This window comes from Acartia tonsa, chromosome 1 (genome assembly GCF_053477335.1).
Source record: "Acartia tonsa isolate MP-2025a chromosome 1, ASM5347733v1, whole genome shotgun sequence".
NCBI classification, from domain to species: Eukaryota; Metazoa; Arthropoda; class Copepoda; order Calanoida; family Acartiidae; genus Acartia; species Acartia tonsa.
In genome coordinates this window covers 15,382,437-15,402,305 of record NC_137260.1, presented here as the reverse complement: position 1 = coordinate 15,402,305, position 19,869 = coordinate 15,382,437, and the positions used below count along the sequence as shown (strand labels likewise).

The 19,869-nt window shown below is 29.6% G+C and overlaps 2 protein-coding genes across 2 annotated transcripts; both read right to left on the bottom strand.

Annotated features, from left to right (window-relative positions):
* LOC145332366 (uncharacterized) lies at nucleotides 1-4,222 on the bottom strand. Its single transcript, XM_080177369.1, has 4 exons — nucleotides 4,167-4,222; nucleotides 3,008-3,229; nucleotides 1,351-1,481; nucleotides 1-161 (listed from the first exon to the last, which is right to left on the bottom strand). The coding sequence occupies exons 2-4, from the start codon at nucleotides 3,139-3,141 to the stop codon at nucleotides 106-108; spliced, it is 321 nt and encodes a 106-aa protein (XP_080033495.1). The 5' UTR covers nucleotides 3,142-3,229; nucleotides 4,167-4,222; the 3' UTR covers nucleotides 1-105.
* A 10,087-nt stretch (nucleotides 4,223-14,309) lies between these two features.
* On the bottom strand, nucleotides 14,310-16,969 carry LOC145332355 (uncharacterized). The gene is made up of 4 exons (XM_080177360.1): nucleotides 16,810-16,969; nucleotides 15,668-15,880; nucleotides 15,029-15,162; nucleotides 14,310-14,493 (listed from the first exon to the last, which is right to left on the bottom strand). The coding sequence occupies exons 1-4, from the start codon at nucleotides 16,872-16,874 to the stop codon at nucleotides 14,438-14,440; spliced, it is 468 nt and encodes a 155-aa protein (XP_080033486.1). The 5' UTR covers nucleotides 16,875-16,969; the 3' UTR covers nucleotides 14,310-14,437.
* Nucleotides 16,970-19,869: the final 2,900 nt, after the last annotated feature.

Genomic DNA, 19,869 nt, shown 5'->3' with positions numbered 1-19,869 from the left:
TTTGCAGAAAATATCTATTCAAATTGCAATTATGAAGATATAATATATAAATAACAAAACTATAAGAAAGATTAATATACATAAAATAATTGAAATGTTATCCTATCATCCACACATAGAAATCATGTTCGGAATACAGGCGACAGTCAGGGACAGGGTGGCTGAAAAATAAAAAAAAAATCATATTAATTTAAATCCTGTCACACATTTTTAAAACCGAAACTTTTATAATAATATTAGGTCCGTTCAATCTTGCATTTATGAAAATTAGCTCTTTTTGTTGATTAAGACATGTTAGATTTGTCCCATCGATTTCAAACTTTGCATTCCTAGATATGACAGTTAAGTACGACTTAGAAAGCAAAGCAATTATATAATCGTTATAATAAAGTCCATAAGTCCATTAAAAAACATGCAGCTTTCAACTTTTTTTGACAACATATTTTGTATGATATATAATTATGAAATATTGCAACAAATTTAAGTACAATTTCGTTTAAATTAAAAATTTATGTTCTATTTAATAAGTTATAACACTCTACAAAAGTTATTGTTCGTTCGTCCTTCTTTCTGGATTTAGAGCTTAGCTTTGATTGATGTTGTCATCCTTGTTCTCTTGAAAATATACTAAAACAATAAAAACTTATATTAAAGATAAAAACTCATATTTTCATTTCCTACTTGATTTCCTACTTTAAAACTAAACCTCTAATACTTCTATTACCTTCAAGAGAAAATGGAAAGAGAAATGCACATTTTAAATAATTAAATCTTTATCTTAAAGAAACAGGATCTTTGTCTGTCTGTGTGTACCAAAGGATTTTGCTAACTGCTCAACCGATATGGTTCTCCATTACAGAATAGGTTCTGGGAAGTTTTTAAAGCATTTTTGGGGAAGGTTCCTCCACCCTTTCAAGATAAATTGCCCCTAGAAAGAAATGACCCCGATATGTTTTTTTTTCACTTCTTAAAACTTAAATGGAAAGTTAGGTGGGTCGACTTAGCTACAGGCTTGGCTACTATTTAAGAATGAAGCAGGATTTGTACATATAATGAAAAGAAAGGATTTGAATTTGTTTAATTTTAAAATGTCTTCAAGAATTCAATTAATAGACTTAGTCAGGGACAAGGGATTAAGATTCTGACAAACAATTCTATGTTAAAAAATTCCCTACAACCCACTTTCTTCTTTACCCCCAACTTTCTTACCCAAATCCCATTAGTTACAACACAAAACAGGTTTTACGCCAACAGTACACCACAAAAACATCCAAAGTTTCAGTAATTTCAAATGGAGTTAATTTGCTTAATCACGACCCCTGGACTTATTAAACAAAAACATTTGTAAACCTGTATAACTAGTAGTTGTAGTTGTTGCTGTAGCAGTTATAGTTGAGGTTGAAGTTGGCAAGAAAAAAATCTTTCTTGCCTCTCTGTAGGATTGCTTCTCATTGGAGCTGGATAATAATTCTTCATCAGACCTTAAAGAAAAAGCAGTTATAGAAAAAAACAAGGATAATGACAATAACTAGTGCAGCGATGGATAGAGAATACGTGTGGATATTGTGGAAGATTCTCTCATACCTTAATTTAAATGTTTCACCCAGCTGGCTTATATGAAGATATACGCCCCCCCCCCCCCAATGATTTTACTCCATCCTCTCCGCTGACCATGGAGAAACGTATTGACTTAGGATTGAGATATAAGCTAATGTTATTGTATAGTTAAACATGCCTCTCATAATATATAAAAATCACAAATTTAAGATTTAAATTTTTAATTTTTAATTTTTTTTGCATTCTTTGGTGTAATTTTTATTTAAAGGAAGTATTTAACTACATCCTAAAACTATAATTCGGCGCTGGCCTTTAGGTCCTTTAAAAATATTAATATTTCTTTTTTAAAATTTCATAATTGATAATTTTTTTATGAAAACAAAACAACAAAAGATTTAAAGATTTAATGGACAACTTCTTTAAAATATCATTTTTCACAAGTATGATAATTAAATATTTCTCTTCAAATAAAAAGTAAATAAATGAGCTATTGTTTTCTACATATTTGTTAGTTATTTTTTGACAGTCATTTTTAGTAATTCATCATGTTAATGAATTTTTCTTTTAGCATCTTATAACAGATTGCCCTTATTTGCAAATATCATAATTTAACTTCCACTTGAGAAATGAAACAAACATAATTAAACAAGGATGACGGTATCTCCAGATGCAAAGCTCAAAAATCAGTAACTTTGAAGAAAGTAAATATAAAATTTTGTGCCAAGATTTAAATATAGTAGCATACTTGTGTATCTTATAAAGGATGGAGAAGTATTAATAAAAATATGATAAAGTTGCTCACTTTTTGTTCATTATTTAGAGTGTTTGGTGTAAAAAATCCAAATCCGCTCTTGTTTTCAAAACGCTTGATTTAAAAATATAAAATGCATGTATGGAAAAATAATCTTAAGAAATGCTCTATTTTAGAAGAAATCTACAATTAAAGCTTTGAATTAGTACTTTAATAATGAACAGATGGGATTTTAACTTAATATAATAATATAAAACTTTATATAGCTGTTGATTTTATTTTATATGTCAAAGTTTATACGTCCAGATTAACTTTAAAATATGACATTTTGATAAATAATACCCTAAAATTTAAAGTTTATAAAAATGAATTAAGCCTTGTTTTCAGCTTTATGTCGTGGAAAATCAGGATTTAAAAAATCTTGAATGTCGTAATTCTTAATGCTGACCATTCTTACACCTAAAAGTTCTTTTCAGATCCAAATCAAAGAGGGTATGATTTTATTAAATGACCTATTAATTGAAGTCATTGAAAAAGTTCTCAATTTAATATTGTGCTGAAAATAGGAAACTTTTTTTGTGCATTTTGTTATCTTTTTTATACTACTTATAGGGCTAGAAAATTGGTAGCTGTCATTACAATTTGGCCAAATTGTCTATCTATGCTTTAGAGGGACATTTTTCATCCAATGATACCAACCTCTGAACTTGACTAGGATCAACTATGTTAGTAAAGTCATCCAAATATTCTGCACTTCTTCTCTTTCTTTTCTTTCCTGAGCAAGCTGTAGTAAGAGGAGTTTTGGAATCTCCTGAATTGTAGCATATGGACATTGTGGATTGTATTGAAGTTGTTGTACTAGTAGATGTTGATGATGTTATAACAACAAAAAACTTGAAAAATTTGAAAAACTTGGCATTCCTGAAAAGATATTTTTCATGAAATAGTTTTTTTCTAGTAGGAATATCTTTAAAGGGTTAGTTGCCCAAAATGCATTTAAAATTGAATTTAGTGAACTTAATAGTTTTTCCTATTTATTGGTTTAAATTACATTCATAGGGCAAATATTTGACAAAATTTCAATTATTAAAAATATTAAGACTGTAAAATCATATTCTTGTGACATATGCAACTTATATGGCAGTCTTGCTTTCATAAAAACAGAAAACTATTTTATTAATGACTGATTGTTTGTTATTTATTGTAGTACAAAACTATATATTCTTGTAACTGAAAATTTCACTTTTGTCGTCACAAACTAGACTTTTTTGGAGGGAAAACTAAAACTGCCTGTTCAATAATCTAAGTACACAAACTCGTTATATGCATTTCTTGCAACTATCCCTTTAACTGCTTTTAATTAGATTTTTAAAACAATATTAATTTTTCCAAGAAATGTATAAAAATATTTGAATTTTGAAAAACATCCTGTTGTAATTCATTAAAGTACAAAATATATAATTATTTTTTAAAAAAATTAATAATAAATATTTATTACATTTTTTATTACCAATATTTGGGTATTACAGTTAACTTTTTTTGTAGACTTTATATTAAACATACATTTAAAATTTTTCTTAGTTTTAGCAAAATAAAGTCATCAGGAAAAAAATTTCCAAGTTGAAAATTTTCACACATATAAACTGAGGCGTGCAAAAGGTGTTTAATCCAACTCCTCAGCAAAATTAAGGAGGTTTAAAGGTGTTTTGAAAATTTATAGTTGCTCATTGCGCTCCCCCCTGACAAAACCCTGTACATGCCACCACTGCATATAACTTATTTAGTGTAGAACTTACTAGATATATTTGTTAATGCAAGAAAGTATTCTCTAGATAAACAAAACATTAATTAAAATTACCTGTTTGCTTGGCAACCTGATAGAACTAAAACCAATGTTATGATTAATAAAACCTTCATTCTGAAATAATGTATTGATGTAGTATAATGGATAAAGAATATACGTGATTATTATGACAGGAGAAAAATTTTCGTTCTAATATGGACAAAACTTATTGGTCAGTTCGTTCAACCAGTAGAAGGGGAGGGGGTAAAGAGGGTGGATGGGGGAGATCGTTATTTTAGCCAGCTAAAAGTTTCACTTTATTTGAGTACATGATAATCTAGTGTAAGATCCAAGTAATAATAAATCCATTAAAAAAAGTAGTAGAATGATCATGACTTAATTTGGTGACAAATCATTGTTTGACCAATCCTGGAAAGGGATAATTGAATCTTCCCGGTTATAAAATGGTGTATGTAGTAATAGAGTGTCGATATTATGACAGCCAGGAATGGATATAGAATATACGTGGATATTATGACAAGGGAAAATTGTCGTCAATTTAGGTTTCATACATTGGTCAGTTTGTTTAACAAGTAGAATGGAAGGGGGTAAAGAGGGTGGATAGGGGAGGGGAGATCGTGATTTTATCCAGCTTTGAGTTTCTATCGATTAGAGAACATGAAAATATAGTGTCACATCCAAGTAATAATTTATCCATTTAGCTAAAGGGTGAGCAAAAAAAAATGCGTACCTTTTTAAAATTCAAATTGCACGGCTTGTGTTAATGGTAGAAAAATGTTATGCATATCGTTAGAACCGCTATGAAGTCTATTTTTTGGAAATATAAGAACACTTCCTCTGCTACTTATAGTTAGGGAGCTACGTGTTAAAATGTCCCAACTGATGTAAAACTTGACTTGCGAGTAAATTTTAAAATATAACTAAAAATTAGAGAAGATATTTTGCAAAAAGAGATGCCTACATTTTTTAATTTCAAATTGCGCAGCTTGTGTTGATAGTAGAAAAATGTTACGCATACCGTTAGAACCGCTATGAACTGTATTTTTTGGAAATATTTGAACGGTTTCTGTGCTACGCATAATTTGGGAGCCAGATGGTAAAATGTCCCAAAATTTACTCGCAAGTCAAGTTTTAAGTCAGTTGGGACATTTTAACAAGTAGCTCCTAAATCATGCGTAGCACAGGAATCGTAGTTATATTTCCTAAAAATAGACTTCATAGTGGTTCTAACGATATGCGTTACATTTTTCTACTATTAACACAAGCCGCGCAATTTCAATTTTAAAAAGGTACGCATTTTTTTTTGCTCACCCTTTAGGACCACTATTAATTAAAATTTTATTCAAATGACAATTACGTTCACTACATTGCTATGTCATGACTGACATCATATCGACACATCTTCAATATATTGACAATTTAACTATATATTTTAACAGGGTTTCTCCTTTTTTTTAAATTCCCAAACTCTAGGTTTATAGGTTTGAATTTTTTTTTGGCAGGGTTATTTTTTGTTTTTAAGCAATAAAAATGTAACTCAGCATAGTACTATTTTATCCAAATTAATCACTTTTTAAGGAGAACAAGAAGTTTTTTTGTGGTCATCTAGTAAAATAAAGGACTCTCACTTTATTTTTTAAACTAAATTGATTAAAATAGATTTAAAAGAGAACGAAAAATTACTATGGCATTAAACATCATTATAAGATATATTAGACTCCAAATTTTATAATTTTACATAAGGTTCTTTTTGACATAATTAGTTTTATTTCTTAATTTTTTAGTCCTAACAACTTTGCATATATCTATATTAAAAAAGTTCCTAAAAAGTTATTTTCTAATTGTCAATACTATTCGACCTAAGAAAAGATTTGACAAAAATATCTAAAGCAAAAGAGTAACTATATAAAAACAAAAAAGATTTTAATATAAATTCTACGACTTTGCTAAAGTTTTTGAAATAAATCTTATTCATGATAAAATTAAGATGATGCCTTTAAGACCAATTATCTTGAAAATCTTTTCTTAACTTTTTTTCTGGAGGCCAACGGGCTATTCAAAGTCCCTTTTCCCTGAGAGATAGTCGGCTCTACGCCTTCCCCCCCCCCCTCATACTATCTTCTTAACTAAAAAAGATATTAAGATACATTTAAAACAAAGTTATTAAAATTCATTAACATTGAAATTAATTTTAAAAATGATGAAAAACTTTAAAAACTTGAAAAAATAAATAAGGAGCATAATCTAATAATACTTCCTTAAATTTTCTCAATAAATTAGCCCTAATTTTTAAATTTTTTATATACTTTTTAGTTGCAATATAAACAAGGATGACAATATCCATAAAAGCGAAGCACTGAAACAGTAGGACAAACGGACATTAACACTTGAATAGTGTCAGAACTGAATAATCAGAATATAAATGTATAAGAGTTAAAGCAAAATTGTAAGTAAATTTGTTGAAAATTTGCTTTATACAGGATTATGTTTATGGATATACTTACATTTTAGGACTTGATTATAGAGTTGCTTCGCTAATAACATTATACTTTGTTGTCCCAGGAATCAATATACCAAAAATCAGATCAATCGGATGATTAGAACACATAAAAATTTGTTGTTAAAAAAGTAAAAAAAATCAACATGTTTAAAATGGACGTACGGACATTTTGGTAATGATTATAGAGTTGCTACGCTTTCTCAATCGTACCTAATTACTAAAGGATTCACCATGGAAAATTTTAAATCGATAGGACAATTCTAACATGCCTAAATTAACGAAAAAAGCTATCCGTTACGGACGAACGTACGGACGGACCGACCCTAATTATAGAAAAGCTTCGCTTTTAAAAATGGCGGTTTATTATTGACAACGGCTGAAAAAATCGACTTTTCAAACATTTCCTGTTTTAAAAATGGCCTATAAGAAAATGTGGATTTTATGTCAATTTAAATTCAGGAAGCAGGATGCTACAGTTGCCAGGTACACGAAAAACTCTTGATTTTAATTTATTAAAATAAAAAAACTTCTTTTTTTCATTAAATGTTATTGATTTAGATATCATATAGTACATTGTACTAAGATATTTATATTAACGAAGAATGTGCAAATATAAAATGTGCAGTTTGCACCTGCCAGTACTTTACTAATCCAAAAATACACCGACAAACAAAACTATCGCTTGGTTACAATAACAGTGCATTCATGAACATTTTTCTTTCAATTTCCTCGGTGCAATTATGAACATTAGTCAAGTTCTCAGTTTTCTCAGCAGAGAGTGGGATCTAATTTTAGTATTATTAATTTATTGCACAAAACAATTGATAATTTCTGCATTGCTGATAATTCATTCTAACACGAAGCAATATAAATTGTAGCATAAGGAATAATTGGATAATTGAATTAAATATATAAATGTTTTTTTAAAGCAAAGCATTTCTAAATTCATGGTCAGTAAATCTGTCTATCCGTAATGGATAGATCTTACCTTTAAGCTTGGAATATTGGAATTGTCGTTTCCATTTCAAACTTTGCATGATGATTCTTGTAACAGTTAGGTACAATTTTTAAGGCATAGAAAATATTATCTTTACCAGAAAAGCCGTATGACAACTTTAAATAAAATTTACTTTATTTTTTTTATATAATATAACACATATAATTCAAATGTTTTTTGAAATATGAATTTCCAGAAGTTAGGTATAATGTTATAAGCAAGGCTTAAAAGTCTTAAAATGTAAGTTTTTCCGTTTTAAGCAAAGCATCCTGTATTTTAGGATTTGAGATTTATACGAAATTTTTGTTCAAACCTCTGAATTGTTGAACAAATTAATTATGGTTTCTAAATAGATGTCAGACACAACAGTGCTTTGTTGTATTTATAATAGAGGTATAGTGTGTAGAGGTATAGTTTCTATATGTTGTACACTATAATGCTTTGTTGTATTTATAATAGAGGTATAGTGTGTAGAGGTACAGTTTCTATATGTTGTACACTATAATGCTTTGTTGTATTTATAATAGAGGTATAGTGTGTAGAGGAATAGTTTCTATATGTTGTACACTATAATGCTTTGTTGTATTTATAATAGAGGTATAGTGTGTAGAGGTACAGTTTCTATATGTTGTACACTATAATGCTTTGTTGTATTTATAATAGAGGTATAGTGTGTAGAGGTATAGTTTCTATATGTTGTACACTATAATGCTTTGTTGTATTTATAATAGAGGTATAGTGTGTAGAGGTACAGTTTCTATATGTTGTACACTATAATGCTTTGTTGTATTTATAATAGAGGTATAGTGTGTAGAGGTATAGTTTCTATATTTTGTACACTATAATGCTTTGTTGTATTTATAATAGAGGTATAGTGTGTAGAGGTACAGTTTCTATATGTTACACTATAATGCTTTGTTGTATTAATAATAGAGGTATAGTGTGTAGAGGTATAGTTACTAGATGTTGTAAACTATAATGCTTTGTTGTATTAATAATAGAGGTATAGTATGTAGAGGTATAGTTTCTATATGCTGTACACTATAATGCTTTGTTGTATTAATAATAGAGGTATAGTGTGTAGAGGTATAGTTACTAGATGTTGGACACTATAATGCTTTGTTGTATTCATAATAGAGGTATAGTGTGTAGAGGTATAGTTACTAGATATTGGACACTATAGTGCATTGTTCTATTAATTTTCTAAAAAATATAAAATTGGGGGAGGGATATTTTTTTTTTTGGGGGGGGGGGGTTAAACCACCACAGAACCAGTAGGTATATTCCCTGAAGAGTAGAATCCAATTGGTTCAGTGGTTACCAAGATCTTAAGGGACAAACGGACGGACAAACATATGGACGGACAGACAGCCAGACAGACATCGTTCTACTTTGTATTATAGATAGTTATTAGATGTTGAACATTATAGAGCTAGGTATAAATTAAATAATTTAAAGTTATTTTGGTATGCAGATTTTACCAAAAAAAAGTTGATAATGATCTAGGTGTCTAGGCTTGGGGTTGCTTCAGGTTCTAGACCTTTCCGCATCTTAATTGCGGTGTAAAGTGTTCATTCGCCTTATAGACAACCAACCTTTTGATTGCATGACCTTTATCTTAGAAGTCCTAGCTGTGCAATAGAGTTACTAAAAAATTTGAAATTTCCATTGTTTATCCGTCTGTCAGATTTTATATCTTACTTTCAAAATATCTTCTTATCAATTTTAATAATATTGTTGGAAACTTTAAATCTGAGATTAAAATATAACTATAAAATAACATGAAAATTTTATAGTTTTGTATAAGCCATAGTTTCAATTCGCTTTGTGAAATTAGACAGTTTGAAATGTACAAATATGTCTTTTTTTTATTAGGAATCACCGAATTATTTACCATATTTACTCTAAATCTAATATCTCAATTGGCAATTGTTCCCGTTAACAAAAAGTGCAATCAAACAATAGTACACATTACCTATTTATAAAATTTATAAAACATTAATACTTTGCTATTTGTTTATCAAAGTAGATCTGGTTTTCTAGAAATAAAGTTAGAACTCTGAAAATTAATTAATTGCTTATTTACCCATCCCTATATCTCTGATTAATAGGCAACTATAATTTGAGAAACAAAACAATAATATAGCTGTCCTTTTTGTTGCTTGATAAAATTCAAGAAAAAGAATGAAAATCTTCTGAAAAGAAGGAGAAACCAGAAAGAATGGGTCAAGTGTAACTGTCCAGCAGCTGCAGCCTACTTTGATTAGTATAATTTTTGATTAATTTATGGAGCGCTTCAAAATTGCTTTACTTAACCTAACCTTAAATAAGCAACAAAAACAGTTTTTAAAAACTCATTAACACCTACTGAATTAAAACTGAAAGAAATTACTCTTGTTATTTATGAGTTTATGAAAAAATTACTTAAACTTTACTTGCGAATAAATTTTACCACCTAGCTCTTAAATCATTTATAGCATAGGAACTGTTTTTATATTTCCAAAAAGTACATATAGAATAGAATATTGCTTTCTTGATTGAGTTTTATCAAAATATTCATTATGGATATAATGGAAAAAGTAAAATCGGTATTCCAACTATGTAATGTTTGAATGCTGATTAATATAATTGTGTTTATACATTCATGAAGGCAAAGAGAAGACTGGAATGCTCTCATAAATGTATAAATACTGAGTGCTAACCTAATTTCAGCTAGTCTTGTTTTTGCCATTAAATCTTATGCATTTGCATTTGGTCAATGAGCAATAGAGGCCCATTCTAGCTGATATCTAAGGTTAGGATTTTATGTTCATTATATTTATCTATTCATATTTAGCCCCTAATATTTAATAAACGCTAGACAGCGATATTAGTATTAATTTTATGAATATTAGTCGCATAGCTACTCTATAACCTACGTCCAGTTTAGTCTGATAGTTGGGAAGGCGAATTAGCTCAATGTTATAAATGTTATAAACCTTCCCAGGCAGGACCTATGATATACTTCACCGTAAAGAAAAATTTAGAAGGTGGGTTTTCTTGGGAGGGTGGTGGGTGGTTATATACTGGTAAAAATAATAATCCTTAGCTTAGGTACACACAAAAAGACATACTTTTTTATATAAGAACTTTTTTTAGGTAAAGTTACTTTTCCTTTCATCTACAGACAGAAAAATCCCCTAATACTACGCTATATTTAGATGCTATTACCAACAAACATTGTGAAAATCGGACCAAAAACACCGAAAAGATATGAAAAATCCTTATACTAAAGTAACAGGATGGCTGTTTGTCTCTGTATTTGTGTGTTTGTACCGAAGGATCTCGCTAACCGCTGAACCGATCGGGTTCTCCTTAAAAGGGTAGATTCTCATAGGCCCCGGGAAGGTTTATAACTATTTTGAGGGAGGGGACCACAACTCTCCCAAGAGAAATCACAAAAAATCAAAAAAAAAATTACGTTTCTCGATTTAACAAAGAGAGTTCAACGAAACATAAACGTGAAACGCAACATAGACATATTTCAAAATAAAAAAAAAACATTTACAGTGCCACTAGAGGCCTCTAGGGGCGTAGCTGTAGTTTAGAATAAAGCGACTTTGAAATTGGTAGGACAATTCTAACATGCTAAAATTGACGATGAGATCTATCCTTTCAGACTAATTATAGAAAAACATTGTTTTAAAATAAAAGTAAACTATTTGTTTGTATTTACAGTACTCCTAAATAAAACAGTTAAGGAGTTGAATCCATTTTTATAGAAGCAGAAATATAATCTATGATTATGGTTTGGACCCTCTAAAACTGTAATCTACCTTTCCACTTTCCCCTCTCTTGGTGAAGATATCTTCAACGTCGATACGATTTTTGAAATATAAGATTTCACTTTTGTCTCTATTGTTGAAGATATCTTCACCAAGAGAGACAAAAGTGGAATCTTAAATTTCAAAAATCGTATCGGCGTTGAAGATATCTTCACCAAGAGAGGGGAAAGTGAAATATTACATTTCAAAAATCGTATCGGCGTTGAAGATATCTTCACTAAGAGAAGGGAAAGTAGAATCTTACATTTCAAAAATCGTATCGACGTTGAAGATATCTTCACCAAGAGAGGGGAAAGTGGAAAGGTAGATTACAGTTTTAGAGGGTCCAAACCATAATCATAGATTATATTTCTGCTTCTATAAAAATGGATTCAACTCCCTAACTGTAAAAGCCTGTACTATATTACTTTAATATTTCTATTTAATGACTAAACGAGGACGATAACATCCATAAATTGCCAGACATAGATATAGAAATAACTCCGAAAAATATCAAGAATAGTCAAATAAACGGTCTAACTAAGTTGCATATATATGTAGTAATTGAGAAACTACTACTAGTAATATTATTTTTCAGCCAGCATTAAACGTTTAGTTACAGAGGTTAAACCGAATTTTTTTTTATATGATTTGACTATGAACAAGGATGACAACATCCATAAAAGCGAAGCTCTGAAACGGTAGGAATAACGGACATTAACACTTGTATAATGTCAGAACTGAATAATCAGAATACGAATGTATAAGAGTCAAAGCAAAATTGTAAGTAAAGTTATTGAAAAACTGCTTGATAAAGGATAATGATTATGGACATACTTACATTTTTAGGACTTGATTATAGAGTTGCTTCGCTTATAGCATTGTACTTTGTTGTCCCAGGAATCAGTATACCAAAAATCAGACCAATCGGATAATTAGGTCACATACAAATTTGTTGTTAAAAATGTAAAAAATCAACATGTTTAAAATGAACGTATGGACATTCTGGTAATGATTATAGAGTTGCTACGCTTTCTAACTCGTACCTAACTATTACAGGAATCACCATGCAAAATTTGAAATCTATAGGACAATTCTAACATGCCTAAATTAACGAAAAAAGCTATTTAAAAAAAGTAAAAAAATCAACATGTTTAAAATGGACGTACGGACATTTTGGTAATGATTATAGAGTTGCTACGCTTTCTAAATCGTACCCAACTACTAAAGGAATCACCATGCAAAATTTGAAATCGATAGAACAATTCTAACATGTCTAAATTAACGAAAAAAGCTATCCGTGACGGACGGACGGACGTACGGACGGACGGACGGACCGACCCTAATTATAGAAAAGCTTCGCTTTTAAAAAGGATTATTTTACTGCAAAACTTTAATCAGTTACTAGTTGTACTCAAAATAAGTTCATAATTATTGCCTCTATAATTGATAATAGTTATTTATCTCATCATATTATAGACAGCTTTCCAGGAATATTTCCAGGAAATTAAAAAGATAAAACCCTGGTATTGATTTTATGGTTTTTAAAAACGAAGCTTTTCTATAATTAGGGTCCGTTCGTCTGAAATGATAGCTTTTTTTGTTAATTTAGGCATGTTAGAATTGTCCTATCGATTTTAAACTTTGGATGGTGATTCTAGTAGTATTTAGGTTCGATTTAGAATGCGTAACAACTCTATAATCGTTACCAGAAAGTCCATACGTTAATTTAATACATGTTGATTTTTAACTTTTTAAAAAACAAATTTTAATGTGATATAATTATATGATCTGATTTTTGGAATAATGATTCATTGGACAACAAAGTACAATTTTATAAGCAGAGCATTTCTATGATCAAGTCCTAAAATGTAAGTATGTCCTTAAACATTATACTGTATTAAGGTAGTTTTGCAACAAATTTACTTACAATTTTGTTTACAATTTACAATTATATTCTGATTATTTAGTTTTTACACTTTATAAGTGTTGATGTTCATTTGTCTCACAGTGCCTTCGAAGGTGCTTTGACTTTAGTGTCAGAACCTAAATTGGGACATAGTGCATTTCATTACCCTAGGTTAGGTAACTTCATTTCACTTTTCAATAAAATCTAAAATGCAGCGGTTTTTGAGAAAATTAAATTTAAAAATTTCAAGTTCAATTTTCACCCACTAGGAGTTACCGCATAATCATGACAAGAAAAGCAAAGATTATTTATTTAAAATTTTGAACAACTTTGCTTTTATAAAGTCAGTCAAAAAATCTCTCTATATATGATTTATTTAAGGCTGAATTTCCGTGACCTTAGCAAAGCAATTGATAAAAATGGCCATTAATTAACTCACTTCAGGAGTGGTTTTATGAAGAACTTTATAAAAGCAAAGTTGTTCAAAATTTTGAATAAATAATTTTTGCTTTTCTTGTCATAATTATGCAGTAACTCCTAGTGGGTGAAAATTAAACTTGAAATTTTCAAATCTAATTTTCTGAAAAACCGCTGCATTTTAGATTTTATTGAAAAGTGAAATGAAATTACCTAACCTAGGGTAATGAAATGTACTATGTCCCAATTTAGGTTCTGTCACAAAAGTCAAAGCACCTTCATTTGCACTGTGGTCTTACCGTTTCTGAGCTTCACTTTTATGGATGTTGTCATCCTTGTTAATATTCAGAGATTGTCATGGAAATCATACAATGCTATGACTTTTTGTATATCTGAGAACCTTTTCTTATCCAGTGGATATTAAAAGTTTCGAAGTCATAATGGAAAAAAATATTAATTCTGTTGGATATTTCAAAAGATGAAAAAACGTAATATTTCTCATGCACAATTTTTCCCTCCAAACATATTCAATCTTGAAAATATTTTAACTGTTAAAACAAATAAATTAATATAGGAGCAAAATAAACATTTATTATTTAAAAATTAAAATTAAATAAATATCAATCATATTAAAATAGAACATAACAAAAAATCTTCAAAACTTAACATCTGAACCAACATGGTGATAGCATTATCTTTTTAACCACACATTTGGAGAGCAGAAGGAGAGCAAGCAACTGTTATTGAAAGTGTTGCTGAAATAAAAGGATCATATTAATAAACTTTATAGTTAAACTTATAATTTTTTAAGAATGTCCAAAAAGTATGTGAATTTTTATATTAACTTTATTATATGAAATAGAAGAATATCCAAGATAGTTTCTTCACATTTTTGGTTTTATGTTGGCAAAATTATCCATCTGTTAAACAAAAAAGATGCATCTAGTGCAGATCACGGTAAAATGTTCCTTGCTCGCAAAAAATTATAACCGATAAAAAAAGTTTCTTGACATTTTTGGTTTAGTTATTTCGCAGCGCACATAAAAGCACTAAAAAGATTTATTTCGCGCGTTTTTATCTTTAGTGACGCTTTCCTTGAGCATCATTGGATCTTGGCTATTTATAGTTCTTCTATTTCAGCTTAACATGGTGTGCGGGCACGACATGTACATTCAGCCGTTTGGAGGCTAGCAGCCTTTGAAGTTGATATATTTTTGGAAATAATCGCTACCAGGAACATTTTACCTTAAACTGCACAAGATCCAAAAGGTTGTTTTTAAATAGTAAAACCTGTGAAAGAGGTTGTTGTTGAAGTTGCAGTGGCAGTAATTGTTGAGGTTGAAGTAACCAAAAGAAAGAGTTTACCATTTCTGTAGTTAGTTTTCTCTCCTTCACTTGAGGAAATCTTCATTTGTCTTTCCCCCCTAAAATAATATTAATTTTTCAAAGATTTACATTTGATAAACTAGATACTTAAATATTATTAAATTAAATATAAATATGAGGGTGGGAGGATTATTGTTACGCTTTCTAAATCGAACCTAACTGTTACAGGAATTATCATGAAAAGTTTATAATCGATAGAATAATTCTTATATGGCCAAATTAAAGATATAAGCTATCCATTATGAACTGACAGATGGAAGTACGGATGGATTGACTTTACCACAGAAAAGCTTTGCTTTTAAAAATAATTTTAGAGCAAGGTAAGGGATAGTTATATATTGCATCTTAATATAGTCAGCTTTCCGCGGAATCAAAATGAAAACTGGTTTTAATTTCACGATTTTCATTTTAATATTTGTGGAAAATTGTCTTTAATTCTATACATGATTTTCAGTATGGCTGAGAACCAGTTCTAATCCATTGGTTTCAAAGCCATACTGGAAATAGATATTACAATTCAACTGTAAATTCTTATAAAATTACCTTTCTACTCTAGTAGGCATCATATCTAATTCTGAACTATCTAAATCAACAAAAGATTTCCTTTTTCTTTTACAGGCAGTAAGAGCGGGTAATGAGGCTCCAGTGCCGTCCATTGCGGCACTAGTGAAGCAAACTGTCTGGGTTGTGATTGTTGTTGTCATTGTACTAGTAGAAGTAGAGGAACTGATGGAGGCAAAAAATAATCTCGCATTCCTGTATTAAAATTCTCTCATTAAGTAAATTAAAATAAAAATGAAAAATCATATTTAATGTTTATCAAATATATGAAATACAATTAAAGGGATTTGCATGAAGTGCATTTAACAAGTTTGATTGTAAGCATAAGTTACAGGAATACCTACCATATAACATACAAATTTTTGTATTTCAGTAGATAACAAACAATTATGAACCACTAAAATAGCCATTATGCTGTTTTTGTGAAAATAGGACAGCCATGTAAGTTGCAAATAACCAAAAAATATGATTTTTTGATAATTTTAAAACTACCTGGTAGAAAATTGTATTTTTTTCAAATATGTGTCCTATACATGTAGTTTAAACTATTGAACAGGAACAATATGAAGTTCACTAAATTCAAGTTTAAATGCACTTCGTGCAACTACCCCTTTAGTGGGATGATGCTTTTAAAGTTTTGGATTATTTTGCAAAAAAGATTAAACATTAAAATTTTCAAAGCCTTTTATGTTGGTATGTATATTTTTTAAAAAAATTTGAGTATGGATTTGAAACCGATTAATATCCGCTGGATTGGAATTGGTTCTCAGACATAATGAAAAATCATGTATAGCATCATATTACAGACAATATTCTATGAATGTAAAAATAAATCATAAAACTAATACCAGTTTTGTTAGCAAGGGCAAACAAAACCTGTTTTAACCAAATCATTTTTAATTTTAATATTAGGAGAAAACTATCTATAATACGATGCAATAAATACCTAGTTTTCATTTATGATTAATGTTTGAAATCACCTGTCTCCATAGCAGCTGCCAAGAAGGACAAACAGAGTAACAATCAGATATATGTTTAAAGTTTGAAATCACCTGTCTCCATAGCAGCTGCCAAGAAGGACAAACAGAGTAACAATCAGATATATGTTTAATGTTTGAAATCACCTGTCTCCATAGCAGCTGCCAAGAAGGACAAACAGAGTAACAATCAGATATATGTTCAACTTCATTCTGAAAATTTATTATTTTAGTTGACAGCTTTCTTCTCTGCTAATAATTGTTAAAATACAAGGAGGACAAAAATGTTAAAGGATATCTAGGAAACAAACAGGATATCAAAGTAACATACAGTGTGAATGCTAATAAATCTGATGAATGATCTGAAATACAAAATTTTAAAAGGATATCCAGAAAACAAACAGGATATCAGGGGTACCATACAGAGTGGATACTAATAAATCTGATGAATGATCTAAAATACAAAATTTAAAAAGGATATCCAGAAAACAAACAGGATATCAGGGGTACCATACAGAGTGGATACTAATAAATCTGATGAATGATCTATAATACAAAATTTAAAAAGGATATCCAGAAAACAAACAGGATATCAGGGGTACCATACAGAGTGGATACTAATAAATCTGATGAATGGTCTGAAATACAAAATTTCGGAGGGAAAAATTCATTTTCATACTATTATTCAATATTTTTTGAAAATCAGAACATAAACATCAAATATACATTAAATTAAGTAAAAAATTAATAAAAAGATGAACAAAAATCCCTAAACGACTGGAAACTTAATTTTGGTACTATTATTCATAATATTTTGAAAACTCAGACCAAAAACACCAAATATGAAAAAATTACAAATCAGAAAAAAGCTTCCCTAATCTTTAGACATAAAAATCCCTTACAGCCAAAAACCTGCAAAAGAATTCCCATACCGATTCTAACGTTCAAATTATAGAGTAGCTGCACTACTAAAGGGTGTTTTAAAAAAAATTATCTATATGGAGAGAGCATATAGTCACCTTAAACGGATTTATTACTCAATCCTTGCCATTTTTTTCAAAAAAGAAACAGACACTGAGACATGACAGCTCGATGTTTGACAGGTCTTTCTTTTTTTACGCCAAATTTGCTAGTATTGATTTAGAAACCTGGTTAAGGTGTCTATAGAAAGGTTACATGCACCATCAAAAAATTTCTACACAAGGGCTAGGTCTCGATCTGTAGAACTCTGGAGAGGAGAGCAGATTCAAAATTCAATATTGTTTTCTCATTGTCTTAGTCGACCATGAATTGGGTTATTTTTTTTTAGTTTTTGACCAAAACTGTAGGGTTTATATTGAAAAAAGCGAGGCGATTGGTTTTTTTTTAAAACACCCTTTATATCTTATTTTAAAAGTAGCAGAATTTAAATAACTTTTAATGAAATTTCTCTAACTTAGATTAATTTTCATTGAGTTTGCTCATGGTGTTGGAGCTGCCTATTTTCTTACCAGATATGTAAAAGAATCAAATAAACTTTTCTTAGTACGCCCAAATTAATGTTACTTTATAAATCTTTGTCTTTGCCATGACTTTGGAAGGGTGTATTCTGTATTTTGTATCATGACTGGAGCTGCTGTTTTTTTTTCAATTGAGAATTTTTATAATTTTTTTTCGTATGAAAATGAAAATAATTAAAATATGCATGTGACCAGTAATCTATAGTAATTGTCAATTTTGTAGATTTAAAGCACTATTAAGCTTTTACTAAGCAAGAATTATATATTTAACAGTTCCTGCTTTATTGTGACTTGATGAAAATAAAACAATGATAGGATTAGCAAAGTCTATTTTTGTAGAAATAAAATTATCATTTTATTAAAAGATGCATTTTAGATTGAAAAATTTCAATTTAAAAAATTCCTTTAAATATCATTGAGATTAAATTTTCTATATTAATTTAAATACTTTTCAAAATTTCTGCAACTTTCAATCATAGTTAACTGTTAGAAAGCTAAATATATACTAAATGTAATTCAAACATCTCATTGTGTTGTGTACTAATTGTACATTATCACACAAAGTTTAACATGAATTTGCAAATTCGCAAGCCTCAAATTTTTGCATAAGATTGCACTTTGGTTTGCCCAGAAATGTTCGTGGTAAAATGTCTAAATTCATTTCTAAGGATGTATACAATACATGTGAAAAAATATTATAGAAAAAAAAACTATTGTGTGCTGTTGTGTCATTTTAAAAAGTATAAAAAGAGGTTGAAAAATAAAAAAGAGCTAATAGTTATTTATCGTATCGTAGTATAGACAGCTTTCTGAAGATGAAAAAATCTAAATTAAAAAAACTTTTAATAGACCCTGAAGGGCTAATACAACTGGTATTAGTTTCCGATTTTTATCATATTATTCATGGAAAATTGTTGGTTTCTGATGTCCAAAATTGTTGCACTGATGTAGCTTGTTGAAACTTTGGTTGAATGGATGCAGCTGCCGAGCCCTGCTATTTAGAAAATGATGTGATTACTGTTTCTTTAATTCTGTAAGTAGTGCAGCAATAATATACCAAGAATTATTGTTAAAAAGAAAAACAGTAAACTGTAACAGTAGAAATAGTAGTTGTAACCAATGACGTCTAAGCTTTTTTTTGGGGGGGGGGGGCGAGAGGGGTGCTAAATCTTTATAGGGGCAGTGGTAATATCAGAGGAAAAGTTTGTCGAGGGTTAATTGAGAAAGCCCAATCTGTCCCGATGTTGTATCACTTTTGAAAAGTGCGATTCTTGTGACGTCATATAAAAAGGGAAGGGGGGAAGAAAATCTCTTCCCTTTTCTCCCATCTCTTTTGAAGAGATTTTCTTCCCCCCTTCCCTTTTTCTTTCCAGAAACGTATATGACGTAACTGGAATCGCACTTTTAAAAGTGATACAAAATCTGGACAGATTGGGCTTTCTCAAAATTGAGAATAAAACTATTTCATTTCCGATGAACATCTGCTCTATAATTACTTTTGTCCACTTTTTCTTTCTTGCTACTTATACAATATTTATTTTTTATGAGAACTTTTTTGAAAGCAATTTTACCTCACTTATAGTTATCAGAATTTAAAGATTAATAGCTAATTTTCTTCGTTTTTCAAGACAGTTTTTAAATCCGCGAAGAAATGTTGTGACACACACAACGTCATGGCACCCCAACCTGCGTTTTCTCCGGATCAGCA